Source organism: Vulpes lagopus, chromosome 2 (assembly GCF_018345385.1).
Source record: "Vulpes lagopus strain Blue_001 chromosome 2, ASM1834538v1, whole genome shotgun sequence".
In the NCBI taxonomy this organism is placed as follows: domain Eukaryota; kingdom Metazoa; phylum Chordata; class Mammalia; order Carnivora; family Canidae; genus Vulpes; species Vulpes lagopus.
Window position 1 is genome coordinate 105,251,596 of NC_054825.1, and position 25,001 is coordinate 105,276,596.

Sequence of the window (25,001 nt, forward strand, 5' to 3'; positions counted from 1 at the left end):
TGCTTGTTTTCCAGAAATGTGAAAATAAAAACTGGAGAATGGTTCTTTGAGGAACGAGCCAAGAAATTTCCAACAGAAGGTAAATGCTCTGAAGATTTTATCTAAAGTAAAGTGATATATTCATAGTTTTAAAATATTTGGTGTTAAGACTTTGTATATAAAAAATACTTTACAGGTTGGGGCAGCTGGGTGGCTTGGTCAGTTAAGTGTTGGACTCTTGGTCTCAGCTCAGGTCTTAATCTCAGGGTCATGGGTTCAAGCCCCACATTGGGCTCCACACTGGGCTTGGAGTTTGTTTAAACAGACAAACAAAAACTTTACAGGTCATGGTAGACAGGCCTTTGGTTGTTTTCCTGCACCTGCCCCCTGGCCCATACTGCTCAGCATCTTTGTTGGTGGTATTCCCCTCTATACCCCAGTTCTAACCTCTCCATGGAGTCTCTCCGACTTCCTGCTTGTGGGAGTGGGGTTTTCCTCCTCTGAAACACCAGCAGCTCTGGTTTGTTCATCTTTTCCATAATTGTGCAAAGTGCCATATGTTATATTATTTGGATACTTCTCTTTCTTTCCATTAGCGGAAACTGTGCTTTTTAAATCATGTTAGCCCCTTATGGCACGAAGCACAAAGCCTTGCTCATGATATTTGATTAAAATGATTGAATAACTGAAGGTTACAGGCAGTGAATGGTATTAGGATTTAGCAGATGTCGATGATTAGGAAGTGAGGGCCTGTCATGACTCTACAAGTGCAAGCACGCACATGGTCTGGGCACCTCGATTATCTTATAAAGTGTTTGCAAAGCTGATGTAACTGTGTAATTGGTAGCTAGGACTGGAAACCATAAGGGAAACTAGTTGTGCTTTGGTAACAGCAGTGCCATATCAGGACGTGAGCTGCACAGACAAGAGAGTAATGTATCTGACAAAGGTGCACACATGCGTCCTCAAGATAAAGTGGAGTCCGCATGCTCTGTGAATCACATTCGTCCACAGTGGTAACACACATCCCCTGCGATGTAGGACAGCAGAGACTGCACGCAAGGAGCCAAGACTGACCTAGAGGGAACAGGGTGACTTGAAACCCCCCCTTTTTTTTCTGGAAAAAGTGATCATTTGAGATAAAGGAAGAAGCTATTTAGCCACAACCCAAAATGTGTTGGCAAGGAAAGGAAGCCATTTGAGCGTTGACGCTCAGCTCTTGTAAAAGGCACTGTTAACTAAGGTTGATATTCAGTCGGCATTAAATTCTCTCCTGGATTATAGTCCTGATTCTTCTTACTCAAGAAAGGATGATGTCTCTGCAGAGCTTATTACAAATCTGGAAGGAAGTAAGGTGCTAATGGGCATGCTCAAGCAAAAGAGTGAGCAAGTGTGTATGGTCTCACCTAGGACAGTGCTTCTCGATGCTTTTCCTTACTGCTCTCTCTCCTGTCCCAGCCTTGTTAACACTTTTTCCTAAATGCTGCCTGTCCATGAGAGTTGACTATCCCAGGTATTTTTCTGTTCATGTACTGAGGCCTTTTGGAGCACACTAGGATTTGTTTCCTTTACTAATCACCTTTTTTTTTTTTGCCTCCCTGGGGCTGTCGTCCCCATTTAGGGCATAATCTAGGCAAGCATGGCAGCATGAGGTCTAAGTTTTATTGCTTTGTTTTGGGTTTTTAAAATACTTTTTTGTTGGGGTGCCTGGCTGGCTCAGTCTGTAGACATGTGGCTCTAGATCATGGGGTTGTGAGTTCGAGCCCCATGTTGGGGAGTAGATTGTACTTAAAACTTTTTTGTCGGGGGCTGAGGTTTTCTTCAGGTGGTAGTGTCTCCTATTTCACCTGGTTCATACACGGTAAGACTGTAGGGAGTGAAATTTCTATAATTCCTCAATAACAACTCCACTCCCAGGAACCTGTCCTGGGACCTTTTCAACACTGTTGAAAGTTTTAGTATCACTATTTTAATTAGGGAAATTAATTTGCAGGCCAGAACATGGCTGTGTATGCGTGCATGCATGTGCACACGTGTGCGTGCATGTATCTGCATGCTCCTTACCTTCTCATCATCTTTCTGGCACTCTTCCTTTTTTTTTTTTTTTATAAGATTTTTATTTATTTACTCATGAGACAGAGAGAGAGAGGCAGAGGGAGAAGCAGGATCCCTGCTCAGTCCCAGGGCCCCGGGATCACCACCTGAGCCAAGGGCAGATGCTCAACCACTGAGTCACCCAGGTGCCCCTGGTTGCTCTTCTGGTGAGTAGAAGTGAGTGGAAGCAGTAGGCTGGCATGGTGGCCACCTGACATAAGAGGAATAGGATAGGAATGAACCTGAACTCCCAGGTTTTTCTTATTTTGTCCAGTGACTTTCCACCAGAATGAAAATATCAAGAAAAAAAAAAAAAAGCAGACAATGAAAGTCAACCTGAGAATAAATTATCCTTTTATTGTTTCTCCCAAGGTATAAAGGAAACAACCAGCACAAAAGAAAACACCAAATTCTTGACCCTTCTACAATTGCTTCCTCAAATGCTGAGGTGTCTCATTTTCTTACTGTCTGATTGTAGGCGAGGTGGGCTCAGAAGGCATGGGGAGACCAAGAAAAATGCTGTGCTGGGCCCAGTACTCAAGCAGTCTCATGAGCACAGGTGGATGGAGGTTGGGAGGCGACGAGTAGGGAAAGGCCACCAGGGTGAGATGATGGCTCATGCGGACAGGTGGCTCTGCACCTTACTGACATCTGTGCTCTACAGACAAGGTAGCACAGAACTGAGTTGACTCGAGTCCATGCGCTGTATCTGCCAAGGGCCAGTTAGGAAAATAGAAACCACATGGGGATTTAAGCAGGGAGGATATAATTTAGGGTATTGGTGAAGCAGGTGTTACTGGAGGAAAGAAGGCAAAAAAGGAGGCCTGTGGGCCCCCAGCGGTTGTTTAACTGCAGGAAACTGATCCTGGGTCACGGGGTGATGCACTGGGTCACTGCCGCCCTCCCACTCTCTGGCACCTCTGGTGGGGAGCCCACTGCAACCCCTGCTCTCCCATGTGTTTGAGACCGAGATTCTGAGTATTACCTAGTGTTTGCTCTAACAGTGTGAACGCCGCTCTTTCCACCTTCAATATCCTGATTGGAAGTTGGAAAACGAGATGGTCGTTCGAGACACAAAAGGGTGCAAGGCGGCCCAAATCTGTGCCTCTTTCCATTGCTGGACCACAAATTTGTCCAAAATGTGGTGGGTTAAAATAATCGGTATTATTCTATAGGGTCTTTATATGGCCTTCAGCTGAAGACAGAAACCGGGGCTGGAGGATCTGCTTTCTCCAGGACTCATGCACACACCAGGTGTGCTGGTGCTGCCGATGGCAGGAGGCCTGGGGTCCTCCACCCCTGGGGCCTCTGGGCAGGGCTGCTTGGGTGTGTTCACCGTGGTGGCCAGCTTCCCCCAGGGCAGGAGGGCCAGAGAGACAAAGGCAGAGCCCGGCCTTTTTATATTGAATTATTTTTAATTATGGTCAAATATACGCAACATAAAATTTACCATCTTAACCATTTTTAACCATACAGTTCAATGGCATCTGCTGCATTTACTTTGTTGTATAACCATCAGCACCGTTCATCCTCAGGACTTCTTCCTTCTCCCATATCTCCCCTTTCCTCACCTCTGCAGAACTCCTAGGAACTTCTACTTTTTGGATTAAAATACTTTATTTACTTGAGAGAGAGAGCACAAGCAGATGGATGGGCAGAGGGAGGGAGAGAAGCAAACTCCTCACTGAGAGGGAGCCCTCCATGGAACTTGATCCCAGGACCCCGGATCATGACCTGAGCCAAACATTGACACTTAACAGACTGAGCCACCCAGGTGCCCCTGTATTCTACTTTCTACTTTCTGTCTCTGTCAATCTCTTTTATGGCCTTGCTTCAGAAAGCACATGCTGTCATTTCTGCTGTGTCCTGTGGTGACATAGGTCTGCTCTGTTCAGGGTGGGAGGGATGGCATAGGATACATCAGGAGACCAGGGGCCCTGCAGCCCACCAGGAAGCTGGCCACCCTAGCCTGTATGCCATATCCTAATCCACACACCTGAGACTTATACCCAATTCCCTCCCCCAACCAGTCAGCAGATCCTGACATTTCTGCCTCCCCAGTCTCTTAAATCTTTACCCCACTCTTCATCCCCACTTCTAACACAGTAGCTCCTAGCTGGTCCCCAAGACTCCACCTGCCCTGTCCACATTCCAGCCTCCATTTTGTAAAGAGGGAGCTTTCTTTTCTCTTTTAAAATAAATTGTTCATTATCCAGTTATAGAAGTAATGTACTTCAGAATATTTCAGAAATTCAGAACGGTATACAGAAGTCAATAAAAATCCACTACTCAACAAACTGTTAATTACATACACACACACTCTCTCTGTCTTCCAGACTTCTTTCTAGGTGATGCTGTGCATGTGTGTGTGCACATACAGACTTCAATTTTTTAAAAATTATTATTCATGAGAGAGAGAGAGAGAGAGAGGCGGAGTCACAGGCAGAGGGAGAAGCAGGCTCCATGAAGGGAGCCCAATGCGGGACTCGATCCCGGGTCTTCAGGATCACGCTCCGGGCTGAAGGCAGGTGCTAAACCCTTGAGTCACCCGGGGTTCCCCCAGACTTAAATTTTTTAAAAGAAGATTTTCTTTTTAAAATAATCTCTACTCCCAAAACATGGGGCTCAAACTCATAACCCTAAGATCAAGGGTTGCATGCTCCGACTGAGCCAACAAGCACCCTTAGATTTACAAATCCTTTAAACAGATTTATGATCAGACCATATGTAGATTTTAATCTTCCTTTTAACATTCAATATAGCACAAACATTTTCTTATGCTACTAAGAGCTGTCCCAATGCATATTTAAAATATATCAGATGAAAAAAATAAAAATAAAATATATCAGATGGATGCACTATCTTGTCAGTGAGTTTATCATTGTATTCAAAATTTTGTATCACAGATAACTCTGTGATGAACATCCTGTACAGGTATCTTGGTATCTCTGTTTATTTCGTTTGGATAGATTCTAAGAAAAAGAATGACTGGTCAAATGTGTGAACACTTGAAAGGCTTAGCTATGTTCTGCCAAATTGCCTTCCGGGAAGTGTGTGCTCATTTACACCACCCTGGCAGGGTACATGAGCTGCCCTGCCACGCTCTGGCCACCACAAACTCCTATCCCTTGAAACAGGATTCCAAATTACATTGACTCTGAATGTAAAAGTAACATATATTCATTTAAAAAAAATTGAGAAGTAAAGAAAAGCATAACAAATAATGTTAAAAATACAATGACTTCACCCTGAAAACGTTTAACATTTTGGTGTACATCATTTCTGTTCTTTGGTGAATCCATGTCTGTGAGGGTATATGCGTGTGTGTGAATATATATACAAATATACACATATATACACATGCACACACATTTTTAAAAGTATTGAGATTAAACTATTAAAAATTGATGTTTTTAGGTAAAAATGATTGAATAAAGGCAATTTTATATGAGCCAAGCTAATAGATTTATATAATTGGTACCCAATTGTATGTATAGTTTTATACTATTTCTTCACATAATTTATGAAGAACATTATTCCATATCCTTATCCTTTGTCAACAATATAATTTCAGATGACTACATCTTACCCCAATGTTGGAATATGACTTTATTTATTCATTCATTCATTCATTCATGAGAGACAGAGAGAGAGAGAAAGGCAGAGACACAGGCAGAGGGAGAAGCAGGCTCCATGCAGGGAGCCGCATGCAGGACTGGATCCTGGGACTCCAGGACCACGCCCTGGGCCGAAGGCAGGCGCTAAACCGCTGAGCCACCCAGGGATCCCCATGACTTCATTTATTGAACCAAATCACTATTGTACAGTGAGGAAAATTCCAGTTTTGAATTATGTTTTTGGGAGTTTATAATATCAAAATAATAAATAAAAGTGCAATGGACATCTTTGTAGGTAAATCTTTGGTACATCTCTGAACATTTCTAGAAAAAGAAGGATAAGATGAGAGGTTAGGAACATTGCCTCTGGGAAGTGTGTACCCTCCTTACCTGTAGGGATTATTCTTAAAACAATCCAAACTTTATCAGTTTGATTAAAGAAAAAAAAAAAACGTTAGGGTAATCTGAAACAATTTACTGTTGTTTTCATTTGGATTAATCTAATTACTAGGAGAGTTGAATATTTCCTACTTGTTTGAACTTCTGGCATTCTTTATATGTTAAGGCTCTTAGCTCTCTATCCTGTTAGCTGCACCTAATCATTACGTTTTTTGACATAAGTTTTTTCTTAGATGTATTCAGTCAACTCTAATTTTTCTGCTATAATCATTTGAGGGTTGGAGCTATGAGTGAATAAGTGAGTGAGTGAATGAATGAAGTAAGGATGGAGCTACTTGCAGACCCAAGGCGATGTTCTCTGTAATAGTACCCAATACTAGAACTTAGCTGGGAGAGCTGGGAGCTCTCTCTACAGAGAGCTCTGTTCCTCCTTAGCATCCAGAAACTTACAGCCAAATTTCATGTCCCATCAAAGGAATTCCAGGAATCATTCTGCCCTCTGTCACCCCGCTTCCTTTTTATATGCCTATTTTAAGGGTTCTATTGGACATGTGCCATTTAAGGTAAATGCTCCCCAAATTTCCTTGAAAGTAGACAAAGGATAAGTAATAATCCAATAAAGAATAACTGATATTAATTGTAGCCGTTTGTTGTGTTACTTTCCCAATCCTTAAAAAGATTTAAAAGCAAGAAAAGATGAACTCCAATTTTTCATTTTGCAGCTAGATGGTACAAAAAATATTTTAAATGTTTTGCTTTTCTTAATTTTTTTTTTCTGATTATAGACTGGCTTCTTCCCCCCCTCTAAGATTTTGTAATTTGATATTTGGTTTCATTGTCTTAAAATAATTCCTTGTATACCGTAGTTGCAGTTCATCTGGGGTGCATCAGAATGATCAGAACATAGAGACCTTTGTAGGGTCTGAGTGTTCCGTAGGTAGCTAGCTACCCAGCCATCTGGTATCATCACCTCCTGCCTCTCCACCCTCGGGCAGTTGGCCATCTCTGCACTGAGGGTTTTTACTGTGGCTTCTGGGAACCCTGCTTCAGGATCAGCAGCAAGCTGTTTCAAATTCAAAGTTCCTGATCCCATGGGACCAGGTGTGACTCAAGAATATGTATTTAACAAGTCCCCAAATAAGTTTTTATGCATGTTAAGTTTGAGAGCCACTGGTAAAGTAGCAAAAATAATAAACAATTTATGATGACACCTTTCTAGATCACTAATAACAGAACCGAAACTGAAAACTGATCTTATTTTGGGGGGCATCTGCTAAACTTATAAAGACAGCGCCCTCTTCTGGCTCCTTGCTGTGAATGTGTGTTTTACTTTCTTTGGGTTTCTTGGGTTTTGTTTTTTAACAACCGTGACATTTTATTACTTGATCTTTGAGTTTAAGGGCAGAAAGATGACAATATTATTTTTTTTCAAGTTTCTATATTTTTTAGTTACTATATTTTTTCAAGTTTCAGAATGGTTAAATATTATATATAAACAATTTGTTGTGACTTTTTAAAAAAATTTTAAATTTATTTATGATAGTCATACAGAGAGAGAGAGAGAGAGAGAGAGAGAGAGAGAGAGGCAGAGACACAGGCAGAGGGAGAAGCAGGCTCCATGCAGGGAGCCCGATGTGGGACTTGATCCCGGGACTCCAGGATCACACCCTGGGCCAAAGGCAGATGCTCAACTGCTGAGCCACCCAGGTGTCCTGATGTGTTTGTGTTTTTGTAACTCATTCCCTCAGTATTTATTAGGTATCTACTAACCTGACATTTATTTTATTCTCTGTATGAATTTTGTTTTGATGATTTGATACATATAGATATTGCAAAAAATTTACCACATAAGGTTTGTTAACACATCCTTCACATCACACAATTATCATTTTGCCATCATTATGATGAGAACACCCTGCTCTCATAGCAACTTACAGTATTGTTAACTGTGATCACCATGGTGACTATATATTAAATTCCCAGAACTTATCCATTTTAGAGAAGAGAGAGTGCAATGGGGAAGGGGCAGAGGGAGAGAGAGAGGGAGAAAAGCCCAAGAAGACTCCACATCAAGCGTGGAGCCCCACACAAGGCTCGATGTCACGACCCTGAGATCATGACCTGAGATGAAACCAAGAGTTTGACATTCAACCGACTGTGCCACCCAGGTGCCCCAGTATTCCATTTTAATATATACCACATTTTCTTTAACCATTAATCAGTTAAAGGACACTTAGTTTGTTTCCATATCTTGGCTAGTGTGAACAGAGTTGTAATGAACATGGGAGTACAACTATCTCTTTGAGATAGTGATTGCATCTTCAGATATATGCCCCGTGTGGGATTGCTAGATCATATAATAGTTCCATTCTTAATTTTTTTGAAGGAATCTCCACACTGTTTTTTTTTTAGATTTATTTATTTATTCATGAGACACACACAGAAAGAGGCAGATACATAGAGGGAGAAGCGGGTTCCCCGCAGGGAGCCTGATGTGGGACTCGATCCAGCATCCTGGGATCACACTCTGAGCAGAAGGCAGACGCTCAACCACTGAGCACCTAAATGTCCCTCCACACTGTTTTCCATATGGTTGTATCATTAGTGTTTTGATTTGCATTTCCCTAATGATTAGTGTTGTCGAACATCTTTTCATGTGCTGATTGGCCATTTGTATATTGTCTATTGAACGAAGTCCCATGCCCTTGTATAAAATTGGGTTATTTGGTCTGTTTCGTGAAAAAGAAGAAGTGTGCTGTAGGGATCCATACCAACCACACTTCCCAATTTCAAAACTTACTATGAAGGTACAGTAATCCAAATAGTGTGGCCCTGGCATAAGGGCAGGCAAAGAGACCAGTGGAAATATCTAGAGCACCCCTAAGAAACTCTTGAATATGTAGCCAAATGACTCTAAACGTATCATTCAAGATGGAAAGATCAGCCTTGTTAGTAAATGGTGCTGGGAAAACTGGAGATTCACATGTGAAAGAACGAAGTTGGACCCCTACCTAACACCCTACAAAAATTAACTCAAGATGGACAACAGACCTAAAACTATAAAGCTCTTAGAAGAAAAACTCAGAGGGAAGGAAGACATTGGCTTTGGTGGTGATTTCAAGATGTGATGCCAAAGCCACAGGCAACAGAAAGAAAATGGACAAATGAGGCTACAGAAAAATGAAAAGCTTGTATATCAAGGACGCTGTCAACAGAGTATAAAGGTGACCCATGGAATGGAAGGAAATAATTGCAAATCACATATCTGATAATGGATTAATATCTAAATTCTTTAGCTTAGAGGACTCCTAAAATCTACATTCAATTTTCAGAGAAAATCAAAGAACACAGAAAGCAATCTGTTGTCCCCAGGTCCTCAACAAACCTGCTCCAGTTGCTATAACTAGCAGCCTTAAGCTTGTCTTCGTGGAAGAGTTACTGCTCAGCTCCTGGTGATTGTTATTAACATGGAAGCCATCCAGAATTTCTGTTGATAGAATATAGGAAGCTTAATTAAGAGAAAAAATTATTTTTTCTCTCTTGTGACTAAGCAGAAGAGTAATGTCTAATAGCAAAAGGACACCGGATGAGGGATGTTTTCTGCCAGCAGGATTATAAATCTACTATTATTAATTTTTGTTCTCCTGGAAGGCATTAGTTGCTGATTCATGGTTGTGCACTTTGTCTTCTTTCATCCTGGGGTAGTGGCTTGGCTCCAGTGCTGTTTCAGCTCAAAGCTTCTCTAAGGACTAAAATATATTTAAAAATGGCTCTGGAGTCCAGCTCCAAAACCATCTATGATGGGATATCATGATTCTTCATATATTGAGGGATTTCTAGGTCAAATTTTTTAAAGACATTTTCCATTTTGCACATGTGAGCCAAAAATTAGTTTGAAACTTTGTTGTTTTAGGGACTTTTTGTTTCCTATTAAGGAAAATGTCCTAAAACACACTGTAATTGTCTAACACCCCTCTGAAACCGTGCTTTTATTTGCCTCTCCTAGAATTTAGAATACTCAAGCTCTAGTGTGCACCAACTATCAGAACTGCCATATACAGTTGTGTGGGTTGAACATTGTATTAAGGAGCCACATCTAAGTGGGAGTACAGTTCACACCATAGACATCTGAGATTTGTTCGCTTAATGTGATGATTTTTCTGGAAGAATCAGCAAAATAAGTTGTTTTAACAAAATCCATAGGTTGCAACCAACTCCTAGGGGTCAGACAAAAGTATTTTGAGGAAGGGGCACATTTGCATTATTTCCAGGGAGGCTCCATGTAGAGTAGCCCCACCTGTCTTTTGCTTTGGGTCACACCTGGAATTCCAGGGTGTGGTTTCCTACCTAGGATGCTATTGCGCCCTGCATAGGCAGCAGCAAAGAGGTGGTAATGGGCCAGGCCACCCTCCTCCACAGCTGGATCCCACACGACTGTATGGTCATGTATGACTTTTCTAACAAAGGGTAGCTGTGGGGATCCTTCGGTGTAGTAGGGGAAGTTCATGGTAATGTCTTAGAAGAAGAAGAACCCACACAGATCCCACAGTTCAGAACATGAGGCCACTTGGCCACTGGACATGATTTGCTGGGTTGGCTGAGTTGCCCTGGATCGTTCCACAGAGTCTATTCTGTGCCTTCTTTCCCATGAACCATGTCACCTAAGTGCCAAGTGTTAGGGGAGCAGAGCATGGCAGCTGCTGCAGGGCCAGTGGTCCAGGGCACCGGCAGCTTGGCAGTTAGTGTGCTTGACCAGCATGACAATGGAGCCCAGCTGAGATGGGCATCCATTCTATAAGAGTTTTCATGAGCAGCTGATATAAGGTGCCTTATCTCGATTTTTTTTTTTTTAGATCAAGAAGTAGTGCGTAGGTTGATAATGACTTGTCACACACATGCTTGTGCCAGCTGCAGGACTGGCATTAGATCTAGAAACCACAGGTGCTCTGTGGTTGGTACGGATCCCTACAGCATTGTGAGCTCCTGTGTGTGAGCAGAGCTTGTGTCTTCCTTACCTCTGTAAAGTGCTCCTTTGTTTTCTACTCAGTGAATGTGAGTGAATGGGTGAGTCACATGTAAGCCAAGTTGTGAAAAAAAAAAAAATGATGGCTGCCTCTTTTTTAAAAAAGATTTATTTATTTATTGGAGAGAGAGAGAGCACATGCAAACTCAAGTTGGGGGGAGGGGCAGATGGAGAGAGAGAGAGAGAGAGAGAGAGAGAGAGGGAACATCTCAAGTAGACTCCATGCTGAGCTCAGAACCAACCTGGGACTTTATCTCACAGCCCTGAGATCATGACCTGAGCTGAAATCAATCAGGAGTCGGATGCTTAACCAACTGAACCACCAAGTGCCCCGGTGACCTTCTTTTCATACGTGTTTGGTCATATGGCTCAAATGAGGAGCTAATGCTGATTGTTAAGATAGTTCTGGTTGCTGCTGTTGTATTTATAACCACCCCACACAAGAAACTCTCTGCTGGTGCTGGCGACATCAAGATATGTAAGACGAGACCTGTATCCTCAAAGTGTTCACTGTCCAGTCGGGGAGACCGACACAGGTGCTCATAATCACAGTGCAGTCGGAGGAATGTTAGTGAAGTGTGTGTGGCAACCGTGAAGGGGCCAGCCGGGTGAGGACAGGCTCAGGATCCCGGAGAGGAAAGCACTAGCTGAGGTGGGAAGGCACGTGAGCGAGGAGCATGGAAGAAGAACAGTCTAGTGGACACCAGGCATCTTCCCCATGACCTAGGATGGGACAGGTGATACATACTCTAAATAGTGGAAGGCGACCCTGGAGAGGCAGGGAGGGACTCAATCACAAAGGACCTCTATAAGTCTTTTCCTCTGGTTATTAGAACAAACGTTGGTGGCTTCAAACAGCAGAAATGTGTTGTCTCACTATTCTGGGGGCTGGAAGGCCAAAACTCAGATGTCAAGGGGCCACTCCCTTGGCCAGCTCCAGGGTAGGGTCTCTCCCTGCCTCTCATAGCTCCAGCTGCCTCCTGCCTGTCCTTGACAACCATTGGCTTGTAGACACATGACTCCAGTCTCTGCTTCTGTTGTCACATGGCTGTTTTCACATTGTCTTCCCTGTGTGCCCCTCCACCTCTGTGTCCATGTTTCCCCTTTTTATAAGAACATTAGTCATATTGGATTGGGGCCTATCCTAATGACCTCCCCTTAGCTTGCTCTGCAAAGACTATCTCCAAATAAGGTCATGGTCACAGGTGCTAAAGATTAAGACTTTGGGGAGCCTGGGTGGCTCCGTCTGTTAAGCATCCAGCTCTTGATTCCAACTCAGATCATGATCTTAGGGTTGTGGAATGGAGCCCTGTGTCTGGGTCCCCACTGAGCGGGGAGTCTGATTGAGATTCTCTCTCTCTCCTTCTCCCTCTGCCCCTCTCCCACCTCAAAAATAAATCAATAAACCTTAAAAAAAAAAAAATGGTGAGGACTTCAACATGTCTTTTCAATTGATACAACTCAACCCATAGCAGCCTTGGCTGCTGGTCGAGGATGTTCATTCATTATCTGTTGTATTCACCTAGACAGTGAGCTGTAAGCAAAGGACAGCACTTCCTGTGCTCTGGAAGGGGGTTGGAGGGGGAAGGGGGCAGGGCTAGGAGAGACGTGGGAGCCTGAGGGGGGGAGGGGAGGCACTGCTGGCACCCTCCCAGCCTGGCCCCTCTGTCCCCGAGGGCCCTCACACCCTAGGCTGGATGCCCCAACCCAGGGGCACAGGCTTCATTTCTTGGTTTAAGCAGGGTGAGATACCTGTGACAAATAGAAAGCATTTCTCAATTAAGAAATCTCAGAGTTTCCAGGGAGTTGGCCATTGGTTTATAAGTGGTTGTTTTCCCCCCTCGCTTTTTTTTTTTAAGATGTTATTTATTTATTCATGAGAGACACACAGAGAGAGGCAGAGACACAGGCAGAGGGAGAGGCAGGCTCCCTGCAGGGAGCCCGATGTGGGACTCGATCCCTGGTCTCCAAGATCACGCCCCAGGCTGAAGGAGGCACTAAACTGCTGAGCCGGGATCCCTGGGTGGCTGGGCTGTTTGGCGCCTGCCTTTGGCCCAGGGCACGATCCTGGAGTCCCGGGATCGAATCCCGCGTCCGGCTCCCGGCATGGAGCCTGCTTCTCCCTCTGCCTGTGTCTCTGCCTCTCTCTCTCTCTATGTCTAATAAATAAAAAATCTAATTCTTTAAAAAAACAAACAAACAAAAAAACCTGCTGAGCCACCTGGGCTGCCCTCCTCTTTGCTTTTAATCATGAAAATTTTCACACTTGAGAAAAGTGGAGAGAATGGTAACCGCCCCCCTGCCCCATGTAGCAGTCACTGGTCTGCTCTTCCCTAACTTGTTTGTATCCCCCTTGGTAGGCAAGTTATGGTGCAAAAGGCAGTTTTGTCATTTGTAGACAGTGACTTTGGGCCTGTTGCAGAATGTCCCTAAGGCTTAGTTTTCACTGATGACATTGAAATGACATCCGGTGACCACTCAAGAAGCACATGCATGTGGAGCGTGGCACACAGCACAGGGCACACAGTCAGCTGCTAGGGGATGGCAGCTGTGCCTTCGAGAATGTGCCCTGGAAGCCTAGGCTCCCCACCCTGACCCACAGCTGCTCCTTTGCAAAGCCTCTGGCCTAATGAGGCAGCCTGAGCAGCACAGCAGGGCCGCTGCTTCCAGGCACCCCACCTCTCAGGACACCTTAGAGGGCACCCTTTTATCAGCATTTCCTCCCTGAAGTTATGTGTGTTGTTATTTTATTACTTTTTTTTTTTTTTGAGAGAAATCCTGTGCAAGAGAGGGAGCCGGGGGAGGAGGGACAGAGGGAGAGAGAGAATCTCAAGCAGACTCCTTGCTGAGTGTGGAGTCCAGTGTGGGGCTCAGTCCCTCAACCCTGAGATCATGACCTGAGCCAAAACCAAGAGTTGGACACCAATGGGCTGAGCCACCCAGGCGCCTCTGTTAGGTGCATTTTTATATTAACAGAAAGTAAATAGTGCTTTTTAAGGAAGCCTTTGGTAAGAAACAACTAAGGGAATAGAGGAGAAAATTACCATGGAAATAAACAGTGAACAGACCCAGCCACAGAGCAGCGCTTCCCAAACTTCAGTGAACAGACTGTGGTTGTGCACAGTGCACTCTGCATCACTGACGGGCAACACGGGGGTGCGGTGGGACCTAAGGGCCAAACCTGTCCCTCTGCCTGTCTTTGTATGTCCTGTGAGTTAAGAATGAGTTTTACATTTATGAATGGCCAAAAGAGAATAATGTTTGTAACCCATTAAAAAGCCATGAAATTCAAATTTCAGTGTCCACTAAGTTTAACTGGGGCACAGACGCTCTGTATTTTTAAAAATTTATTTTTAAATTTTATTTAAATTCAAGTAATTAAAGTATAGTGTCTTATATTAGCGTCAGGGGTAGACTTCAGGGATTCATCAGTTGCACATCACACCACATGCTCGTCACATCGCGTGCCCTTCTTGATGCCCATCCCCCAGTTACCCCATCCCCCCCCCCCAGCCTCATCCCCTCCAACAACCCCAATATTGTGTACGCCTGCTGTCCCAGGGGTAGGGGACAGAGACTGCAGAGAGCCTAGAATACTTACTTGGTCTTTACAGGGAGAGGTTGCAGAGCCCAGTGTGGCCGGCCAGGCCCGATGCAGCCAGCAGGGGGCAGCAGAGAGCCGTCTGTGGCCAGGCCTGCCCTGGGCCCTGGGGTGAGGGGTATTTGGCAATGGGGTGTAGGGGACTAGGCTTAAGTCCAGGACGGAGACAGGGGTTTCAGGTAGAAATGCCCAGGCAGTGGGCACCAGGAGATGAGATGGGGGTAAGTGGGAGTAAGTAGACAATGTCTGGGGAGGGGCTGTGAGAAGAGGAGCTGCTGGAGCCTGCAGGGAGGGAAGCCAGCAGGAGAGCTGGGCCCACAGGGGGTGTGGAGGCCCAGGGACGCTGTGTGGGGCTTGGACTTTGGGCAGTGACAGTGGGGAGTCACTGAAGGGCTTTAGGCAGTAGATCCATAGCATCGATGGGGGTGGGAGGGGTTGTAGCTGGTGGCTGTGCCTTGGGGACACTGGCACCACAACCCAGGGACAGATGATGAGGGTCTGCAGAAGGCAGGCAGTGGGAAGGGAGCCACAGGGAGCGAGCCGGCCAACCCACAACAGGGCTCGGCCAACCCACAACAGGGCTCGGAACTCCCCATCCCTTGGGTGTTCTGTGTTTTCACCCGGGACACCGTGGATAAACAGTGTCACTAATTTTTCTTTTTCTTTGCCTTGTTTTGCTCTGCTTTCATGACAACCGCCCGGCCGCGATGCAGTTAGGGTGGTTCTCTTTTTCTTCTGGCCTGGATGTTTTCTTCCTAGTGGCTCCTGCGGATGTGGGCTCTCATCCACTACCAGCTGATTCTACTGGGGCAGCTCTCGGCCTTTGGGGCGACCTCTCTGATCTGCCTTAGGGAAGCATTTCTTCACGGGGGAGGGCTCACAGGCTCCTTTGAGAATCTGGTGAACACCATCATGAACCTCCTCCCCACCGCAAGGCACACAGACAGGTAGACTCAGACTTTGACTTATGAGTTCAGAGCTCACGCACTCCCCGAGGCCAGTTCCAGTTAAGAACCCCCGCCCTGGGGCCTGCACCACTTAGGGATCAGCTGGGGGTCAGCTCCTTCTGGCTATAAGATTTGGGCCTTGATGTCAAAGACCCTTGCCTTCCCCCTCCCAAAGCCCTCCCCTACTCTTCTTCATGACTTATGGAGATACAAACGCATATGTAAGTTTTTCTTTGGAATGGATTAAAACCTTCAAACACACAACACGGGAGCTAGAGGGACCTCTTAGGATGGCAGGTCTGGTGTTTTTCAGCCGTGTGTTGGGCAGTGTGGAGCCCGGTGGGAGACTCCCCTGGGCAAGGCAGTCTGCCTTCCAGCTTCCCAGCTTGGCTGAAGAACCTCTTCCTAAGCGCTGGGCCAGGAAACATTGTGTTCACAGGACTATGGACATGTAGAGTTCTATTTTGGGGCTCTTAGTACATCATAAAATCCCCTTTCCTTGAAACAAAAAGAGTACTATATGAGACATAGTCTTCTTTAGGAAATTATTAGCCTCTATAACTAGAAATAAGTAGATTACATTCTTTAACAGATTAATTTAATCTCCATAACAAGGACTGTTCAAAGGAATATAGTCATTCAATTATTAAATGTTTCCAAAGGACAGATGGAAGCTTGGAAGCTTCGACTACTTTTCAAATTTTCCAGATTTAGAAAATCTAGCCCAACGTCAACTTCTAATAAAAGGAGTCATTCCCAGAATTTATGGTCTCTCCGCCTGTGTGTGTGCAGGCGTTTTTAACAGCCGCTTTCGTGGGATGTAGTTTATAGAACATAAACTTCATCCATTCTTTAAGTATATAATTTAATTATTTTTAGCAAATTAACAGAGTTGTGCGACCACCATCACAATCGAACTTCAGAGCATTTCGATCACCTCAAAATGGTCTTTTACTTTTTAACTCCAAGAAGTGATGTTAGATGCTGAATCACTCAGCCACTCAGGTGGGCGTGATCCTGGAGTCCTGGGGTCGAGTCCCACATGGGGCTCCCTGCATGGATCCTGCTTCTCCCTCTGCCTGTGCCTCTGCTGCTCTGTGTCTCTCATGAATAAATAAATAAATAAAATCTTAAAAGAAGAAGAACAAGAAGAAGTGACGTTAGAAAAAGCTGCTAATTTTAATTGATTGCTTCCTGTGTTTGCACCACCAAGGTTGTCTTCTTACTAATGAATGACCTTTACTGGTATCTCTTCCAGGCAAACATGGGACAGCCGGAGCAAAGCTCTTGCAATCTTATCAGGAGCTGAGGTGAGTGCTGTACTAGGGCAGACTGTCCTGGTCCCTCCAGGGCTGAAGAACAAAAGACCCTGAAAGAACTTCTAGATCTCTTGACTTTCAGACGTGGCTGCTTTGGAATGTGACTTTTTTTCTTTTTTTTTTTAAATGATAAAGTGCCTGGAAAAGATTGAAACAGAAATATTTCCAGATTCTTAGGAAGAGCCTTCTTGGGAGCTAGCAGAGCATTTTCTCACTAAAGGTTTTATTTCTTAAATTCTCCTGAAATGTGGTTAAGAAAATGAGATATTATTTTTGATGGCATTTTAAGTGAAATTCTAAACCAAGCATTTGCTTTTAAGAGTCATTCATATCTCCAACATCATGCCCGGTGCCTGACATCTCAGACATCCGTGGAATAAAATTGGCAGCAGTGAGGAATGGTTTGCAAGATGCTAACTTCTTGATATAAAATCCTAAACACCTAGCGCTCTGGGAGCTGGCAACAATTCACACACCTGATTGCACCAAATATATTAAAGTATTACTGAAAACTCCCCATCCAGTTCTTTTTTCTTGGCCCAGAATGAGACTTTGCAGTCTTCGGACTTCTCCTCCTCCTCCTTTTCCTCCTCCTCCTCCTCCTCCTCCTTCTCTTCCTTCTCCTCCTTCTCCTCTTCCTCCTCCTCCTCCTTCTCCTCCTCCTCCTTCTCCTCCTCCTTCTCCTTCTCCTCCTTTTCCTCCTCCTTCTCCTCCATCACCAACTGCCACAGGGGACCACGCAGGGAGTCTCGGCTCCAGAGCAGCCAGGCTGCTTTAGACAACACAGGTGGAGCACCAGGGCTAGAGCAGGGGCAGCTCAGTGCTCATTTGCCACATTCTGATACCAGGAATGCCCTGCCCAGAGGAGCAGATCCAGGCAGGGCTGCCAGGATCCTCTTCTAAAATGTGAAGAAGTAAAAAACAAAACAAAACAAAAAGGCAGGGATCCCTGGGTGGTGCAGCGGTTTAGTGCCTGCCTTTGGCCCAGGGCATGATCCTGGAGACCCGGGATCAAATCCCACATCGGGCTCCCTGCGTGGAGCCTGCTTCTCCCTCTGCCTATGTCTCTGCCTCTCTCTCTCTCTCTCTCTCTCTCTCTGTGTGACTATCATAAATAAATTTTTTTTAAAAAAGGCAGAGAACTTGAACTATGGGATAATGGCAAGTCCTGTGTGTTTGCAAGACTAATGGTTGGATCATTCATAACCCATTTCTTATTCCTGTATTTTTCCTTGGCAGCAAAATTTCTGTGGTTCCTCCCACCCCACCTCCTCTGAGCGAGAGCCAGTGCAGTGGCAGCTCTCACAGGGTAATGTGTCTGTTCTGTGTGCTTCCCTGGGGAAGGGGAAGTGGGAGAGAAGTGGAAGAAGAAGGGGGTCTTAAGGTTGGACAAAGACCTTCAGAGTGAAGGGATCCACCTGTGGCTGAAGCAGGCCATGGAGGGAGCAGAGAATGGAGGCTGGAAGTGCTGGGTCCTGCCTGGTATCTGTGCTTCTGGCATACTTTGGGGGTCATGTGATCATCTGCATTAACAATGACTCACCTCTGCACCCCAGCATCCCCACTTGCATCCCACATCCTGACCCTACCCCACATCACCACCTGTACCCCACATCTCCACCTGTACCCCATGTCCCCACCTGTACCCCACATCCCCACTTATACCCCACACCCTCACCTGCACCCCACTTCCCCACCTGCACCCCACATCCTCACCTATGCCCCACATCCCCACCTGCATCCCATAACCTTACCTGTATCCACATCTTCACCTGTATCCCATGTCCTCATCTGTGCCTGCATCCCTACCTGTACCCCATATCTTCACCTGCATCCCACATCCTTGCCATACCCCGCATTCCTACCATTTTATTTTTGTCATTTTGTTGGCTGTCTTCCCTATCTGTGCCCTGTGCCCTTGAGTGTGAGGTTCTGAATAGGCTGCAGTGTGTCAGGGGTCTCTGGGGATATAAGAGAAGTAAATACAGGTTGATCCACAGGTGTATGATTCATAGGTGTGGGAGTGCCTGGGGTGTGTATTTGTGTATATCTTTTGAGTATTTATAGTTTCTAACATAAAATAGACCAGGACCATTTCTGTCCACAGAAATTAGCGGTGTCATCTTAGGGGAGTTATCTGGGTTCCCACTTGGGAGGTAGAAATAATTATACTCCTCTGGCTTGCTTCCCATGGCTGGTGTGAGAAATTAATGAAATAATGTCTGTGCTGGTACTTGGAAACTATAAAGTGCCATGAAAATACATGGTCTTGATTATTTTCATTATCGTTAGTCTGTGAATTAAAGAGAGTAACTATATCTGTACATAGAAGGGCATATTCATATGCTAGTGAGAGAGAGGGTATATTTATTCTTTTTCCAGTTTCAAACTGAGACCCTGGAATGATCTTCAAAATTCTGTTCTACTTTCTCCTTAAGATTCTGAATCCTCCAAAGTTCCAGCATGGATGTGCTCAAGACATATTTCCTGGATGGATGGGTGGAGGGATGGAGGGAAGGAGGCATTGAAGGTGGGAGGAGTGGGAAGAGGGAGGGAGGGATGGAGGGAGGGATGAATAGATGGATGGAGGGATGGATAGAGAGGTGGATGGAGGAAGGATGGATGGATGGACAGGTAAATGGAGGGATGGATGGATGAATAGGTAAATGGAGGGATGGATGGATGAATAGGTAAATGGAAGGATGGATGAATGGATGGTTGGAGGGATGGAGGAATGGGACTTGAAGGGGAAAGTGACCCCCTTTCTGTCATTTTAGCTTCCTTTTTCTTCTTTCTCCTGCTTAGAGGGGTGGAATGAACTCCTTGGCTCCAGGCTGGTGCCCTGAGCCTGGTACCACCCATGGCCACCATGTCATGTGCCTTCTGCTGTGGTGGATCCTCTCTGTGTAGAGTTGGGGTGGGGTCATGCAAGAGCAGGTTAAAGGAGCAGGAGTCTAGCTGAGTACAGTGTGAGCCAGTGAAATGTTGCTCATTATTCCCGAGGTGATAGTTGTCATGTCAACACCCCCTGCTGATGCCCCTTCCTTAAACCCAGGTGTCAGACCTCAGAGGAAAGCAGCTGAGTAAGACAGTCCCTACCTCTTGAGAGGACAGTGCCCTCTCCTCTGCAGACATGCATGCACACACACCTGCACACACCCTGAGCCCCCGCACTCCACTCACACCTGCCCGTGGTTGGGGGTTGGCAGCCTGAAGGCTGCTGGGGCAGACACACATCTTCAAATATAACTCTCATCCTCTCTCCTCTGTCTCTGTTTTAGTTACAGGAACTTGGTCAGTTTAAAGGATTTAATAAGTCCGTGGAAAATTTGTTTCTGTCTGTTACCACCCACATGAAAAGTAAGTGGATGCCTTTCCATGTGTTCTTCCCACCGCCAGCCAGGCCAGCCAAGCCCACGGGCGGGGCCTGGCCAGGGACCTCGGTCTCCAGCTCCTGGGGGGACCACAGCCCCAGCCCTTCACCACTCCTCCCACAGAGCAGGCCTCTGGTCTCCTGGGGGAAGAGGAGACCCTCAGCCCCCCATTTAGCCCAACGGTGGCCCAAACCTGCCAGAGCTCAGTGCTACTGGGGAGGAGCTGGCACGGACCTGGCGGCCCATCCAGGCACTCCCACAGCCTCTCCCCAGGACCGAGGAAAACAGTGGGGTGGGATGGCTCCAGGGAATGAAGTCCGGGGGCTTTCCGGCCAGGCAGGGCCCAGAGCCTGTCATTCGCATGGAACCACTTGTCCATTCTTTTGGCCTTGGTCAATTTATCTTCTTCAATGAGCCGCAATCATGTGATTTGCAGATGCCAGGAACCCAAACCCGTCACTGCTTAGAATCTTGCCTCTTTCAATGTTCTTTCTGCTCGGATATTCTTTCCTGTTTATCTTAAGCTGCAAACCCCAGAGAAGAGCCCCCCCACTCAGGCCTGCGAAGGTGCCTGGAGCAGGCCAGGCACTAGGAGGGATTGGGGGTTATCAGGCATCCACTCCCTTTCTCGGTGCTTCTGATTGGCTTCTACCCACGCTGGTGCATTTGGATGGGCTCAGCGTTGTCCCTTGGCCTTGAGACAGTCTCATTATTGGATTTGAATTAGTCCTCTGTGTTCCACTCGAGCCCTTCCGAGCTGCGTCATGACAACTGAAATCAAAGCACCACTCTTCAGACAAGCAGAAAGGTGACCATCCCACCAGACAGTCTGTCTCGAATTTTGTACCACTTGCTTGCTAATAGAGCTGGGAGGGTCCAAGTCACCCCGCTAGGCTGCTGGGTGTTCGGACGACGCCTGCCCTCTGTGTGCACCAGCCTGGGACGCCGGTTTCCAACTGTTAACAGCTGCCTGAACTCTGAGCAGCTGGCTCTGTTCCTGTTGCCACTCTTCTTGTCGAAACTTCTCAGCGTCTCTTTCTAGAAGCACAGCCTTCCCCAAATCCACACGGCTTATGTGAATTCCCTCCCACCACTGTATTCCAGAATCCTGCCTCAGCATTAACTCTGACCTGGTAATCCCTCTGTCAGACACCCAGCGATGCAGGACACAGGTTTCATCTTGTCCCATGTCACGCTCGCCCTCTTGCACATGCTGGGACCCACACGTGGGAATGCTTGGGTGTGCTTACATACCCAGAGCCTCACCTGGACACAGGCTCAGATGTTTGAGATTCGCCAGTTTAATACTTTGAGTGGTATGATGATGCCATCAGTATAAATCAGCAGACCCAGGTGGACAGCCGGGCTAGTCCCCGGGGGTGGGAGATTCAAAAGATTCAAAAGAGCAAAGCAGTCTCTGCCATGGGGTATGGATTGGACCCCTTAACCTGAATCCCCTTCCCGCTTGCTCAGGCTCTGGTGTTTCATGGCATGCCGAGACCTCAGCCCAGAGGCAGGGATGAAAAGACACAGCTTTCTGGGCCCCCGGGTGGGGGGAGTGGTCTGCCCACCACCTCTTCCAGGTGCTCCCGCCGCTTCCACGGGGAAGGGCACAGGCTGCATGCGCTGCACCCCGCCTCTGCCTCTGGGCACGTAGCGGGCCTGGGGCTGATTCCTGTTTCTTCAGGTCCCGAGCTATTGTGCACCTGTCCCTCTTGATCCCTTCTGCTGCCTGTTTCTTACAGAAGTGGTACAGCGGACAGCCTCTTTCTGGTGTCACCTGGGATCTGTGGGGGACGGCTGGAGGGGACCTTGCCCTAAAGAGTTTGGGAAGCTGCCCCAGAGCTACGACCTCTGGTAGCTGATGTTGCCCGGTGGAGCCAATCCGATTGGAATAAATGAACAATTCCAGCCCTTTTTATCATGGCTGCATTTCTAGAAGATTCCAGCACTCTAGCCCCCCTTAGAAGGGGAAGAGGAAATAAGAATGTTGATTTTCGCTTCAGGATCATTCTGGGCTGTTACCTTTCCTTTTCACCTGATTCCAGACCTACTTGTTAGAAGCAGAATTGCTTAGGAGGCACCCCCACCAGCCTTGTCTGTGAACATAAATGGACCAGATAAAGACACAGGCTTTGGGGTGAGTGCCCAACAGAGGGCAGGGGGATGACCCCGTCCCCCAAGGTGGGGGGTCTTCACCTCCTGGGGGCTCTCACACCCTTCATAGCTGGGCTGGAATTTGGCCATTCGAGGAGTTCAGGTCCACTGTCAACATTGAGGGCCTGGTGTGCACTGGGACCCTGCTAGCTTCTGGGCACAGAAAGATGCCCCATGGTTCCCAGATGCTAGACTTGAGGACAGTGTGGACAGTAGTGTTCTCAGAGAGGAGAGGTTGCACACATCCTGGTGGGAAAGAAGATGCCCCAGGGCTTTGGGGGGCAGGTGAGGTTCTCCTCTAGAGAAGAGAGATGCTCTGCAGACATATGCCCGGGAGCACATGTGGGGGATGCCTAATAAATAGCATCTTGAGGAGCGGATCAGAGGACAGGATGCTCTGGGGCCAGGCTGTCCAATATGCTAACTGCATATGGCTCTGGAAATGTGGCCTGCCCGAATAAAGGGTAAAATACACACCAGATTCCAGAAATTTACTGCTTAAAAAAAGAAGTTAAAACTCAGTTGTACAGCACAGTAATGTTGAAACAGTCTTACATGGTGGTGGGTGGTAACTAGACGTAGGATGGTGATCATCTCGTAAGGTACCCCAGAAACTAGTATTATGTGTTAGTTGCCGATTAAACATTTTGTTAATTTTGATATTATATATTTTAACAGTATTTTGGATATATTGTGTTAAGTGAAATATAGTGTTAAAATTAATTTTTACCTCTTTTTAAAATGTGGCTACTGGAAAATTTGAAATGGTATATATAAGCCACATTATATCCATCAGAGGGCTCTGCTCTAAAGATAGTTTCAGGGTCATCTTTGAGACAGACAAGGACCCATGGAAGAGGAAAGACATTTTTGGAGGACAAAATCATTTTTGAGGTGGTTGCTTGCTTCTGTGTGTGGATTCCTTCCTTCTCACTTTATTCACCTTTATTCTCAACTGGTATTACATTACAAGAAAAGTTGTATTTTCAGGGTTTGCTTATTAAAATAATTATAAGGGTACCCTGAATTTGCCTCCACCTCTCCTCAAAAGGTCCCAAGAAATGGTATTTAGTTATAAATCTTTATAAGAAACCCCTAAGACGTTGGCTGATTTGTTAGGCTGTCTTTTTGGTGCTTGGACAACTGGGTACTCATGGCATGTGCCCAGGATACAGCGTAACCTGGCTGGATGACCTCCCCTGCACTCCCGCCCTGATGGTGGCTGTCTGCCCACAGAGGCAAGTGGCCACACCATCACCCCTGAGAATCCAGCTCCTCTGTGCTGTGCATGGCAGTGTGCTCCGTGTCCAGCACACGGTGTCTGGGGACACATCCCTGGACCCCAGAGCTCAGGGCCATCCTCCCCATGCTGTAAGCCTAGCCTACAGAGACCTTGGGGTTTCTCAGAGTGTGGTTGCAGGGAGTCCCAGAGGAGGGCCCTAGGAGTCTGTCAAAGATGTGTGCTCCCACCTGTCATCCCTTGTATTTGTTTTCTAGAGCTTTCCAAGTCCCAGAATGACATGACCTCTGACAAGCAACTCCTAGCCACGGGTCCCAGGCAATGTGCTAGCCGGACGGAGAGAAGGAGCCAGTCTGACACTGCCATCAACGTCACCACCAGGGTATTCCCCAAGGCCACCAGGCCACCATGAGAGCTACTTCTAGCCCATTTCTCTATAGATTTAGTTTGCCTTTTATCTTAAGCAGTCCGAAAAATGTAATTATAAGCCCCTCTCTCTTGGGAAGGCCTGGCCAAATGATGGTCAAATTTCAGGGTCTATTTGGAAAATAGTTGAGAGCAGGGAAAAGCTTCTGCCTAATGCCAAGCCCCCAGAGCTTCCAGGTGTCCACTGGGACTCCTTGCCAGCTTCAAGGCTGCTCCAAAGGCAAAGGGCCCACATGCAGGGCCGAAATGTGCCAGGTGGTTCCTGAGGTTGAAGACCCTCATGGAGAGTCAAGAGGCTTTCCTACTCCCAACACCCTCAGGTTAGAATCTCTCCTGGTCTCTGCTAGAAACCACTAAAAACGCAACTGCTGCACGACCACGGGCAATCACGAGGGAGGCTCTCTCCAGGTATCTAAACCACAAGAGAGCGCACCTAATAAAGGCTTTTAAGTAAATAATTAGTCTGGCTTTCCACCAGGATTAACCAAGTCTGAAGCAGATGCTCTGGCCCAGGACAGAAAGCACCTTTAGAATCAGAACACCTGGGTTGTAGTCCAGCTGAGGTGACCTGGCTAGGGCAGGTGTCCTATATGGGTCAATATGTGGTCAATATGACCGCTCTGGTGGGCTGAACAGGACAGGTGCCCCTTCCCTGCAGCTGTGGGCTCTACTCAGGATGTCCCCAGACTGCTTGAGCCAAGTGGATTAGATTAGCCCCACCTCCTGCTGGAACTTCCACACACAAGCTCAAGGTTTCAAAATCTGCCTCCGTTGGGGACCCCTCTACCTTGGGTATGTCACATGAAGGCCCTGAGCATCAATATG

At 46.4% G+C, this 25,001-nt stretch overlaps 1 protein-coding gene across 1 annotated transcript in view; it reads left to right on the forward strand.

The window, feature by feature from the left end:
• SYTL3 (synaptotagmin like 3) overlaps positions 1–25,001 on the forward strand; it is an 84,458-nt gene that overhangs the window by 30,131 nt on the left and 29,326 nt on the right. The window contains 5 exon segments of the mRNA XM_041740826.1: positions 15–79; positions 16,919–16,970; positions 18,219–18,288; positions 20,261–20,339; positions 24,008–24,132. Coding sequence (XP_041596760.1) covers positions 15–79; positions 16,919–16,970; positions 18,219–18,288; positions 20,261–20,339; positions 24,008–24,132 — 391 coding nt within the window.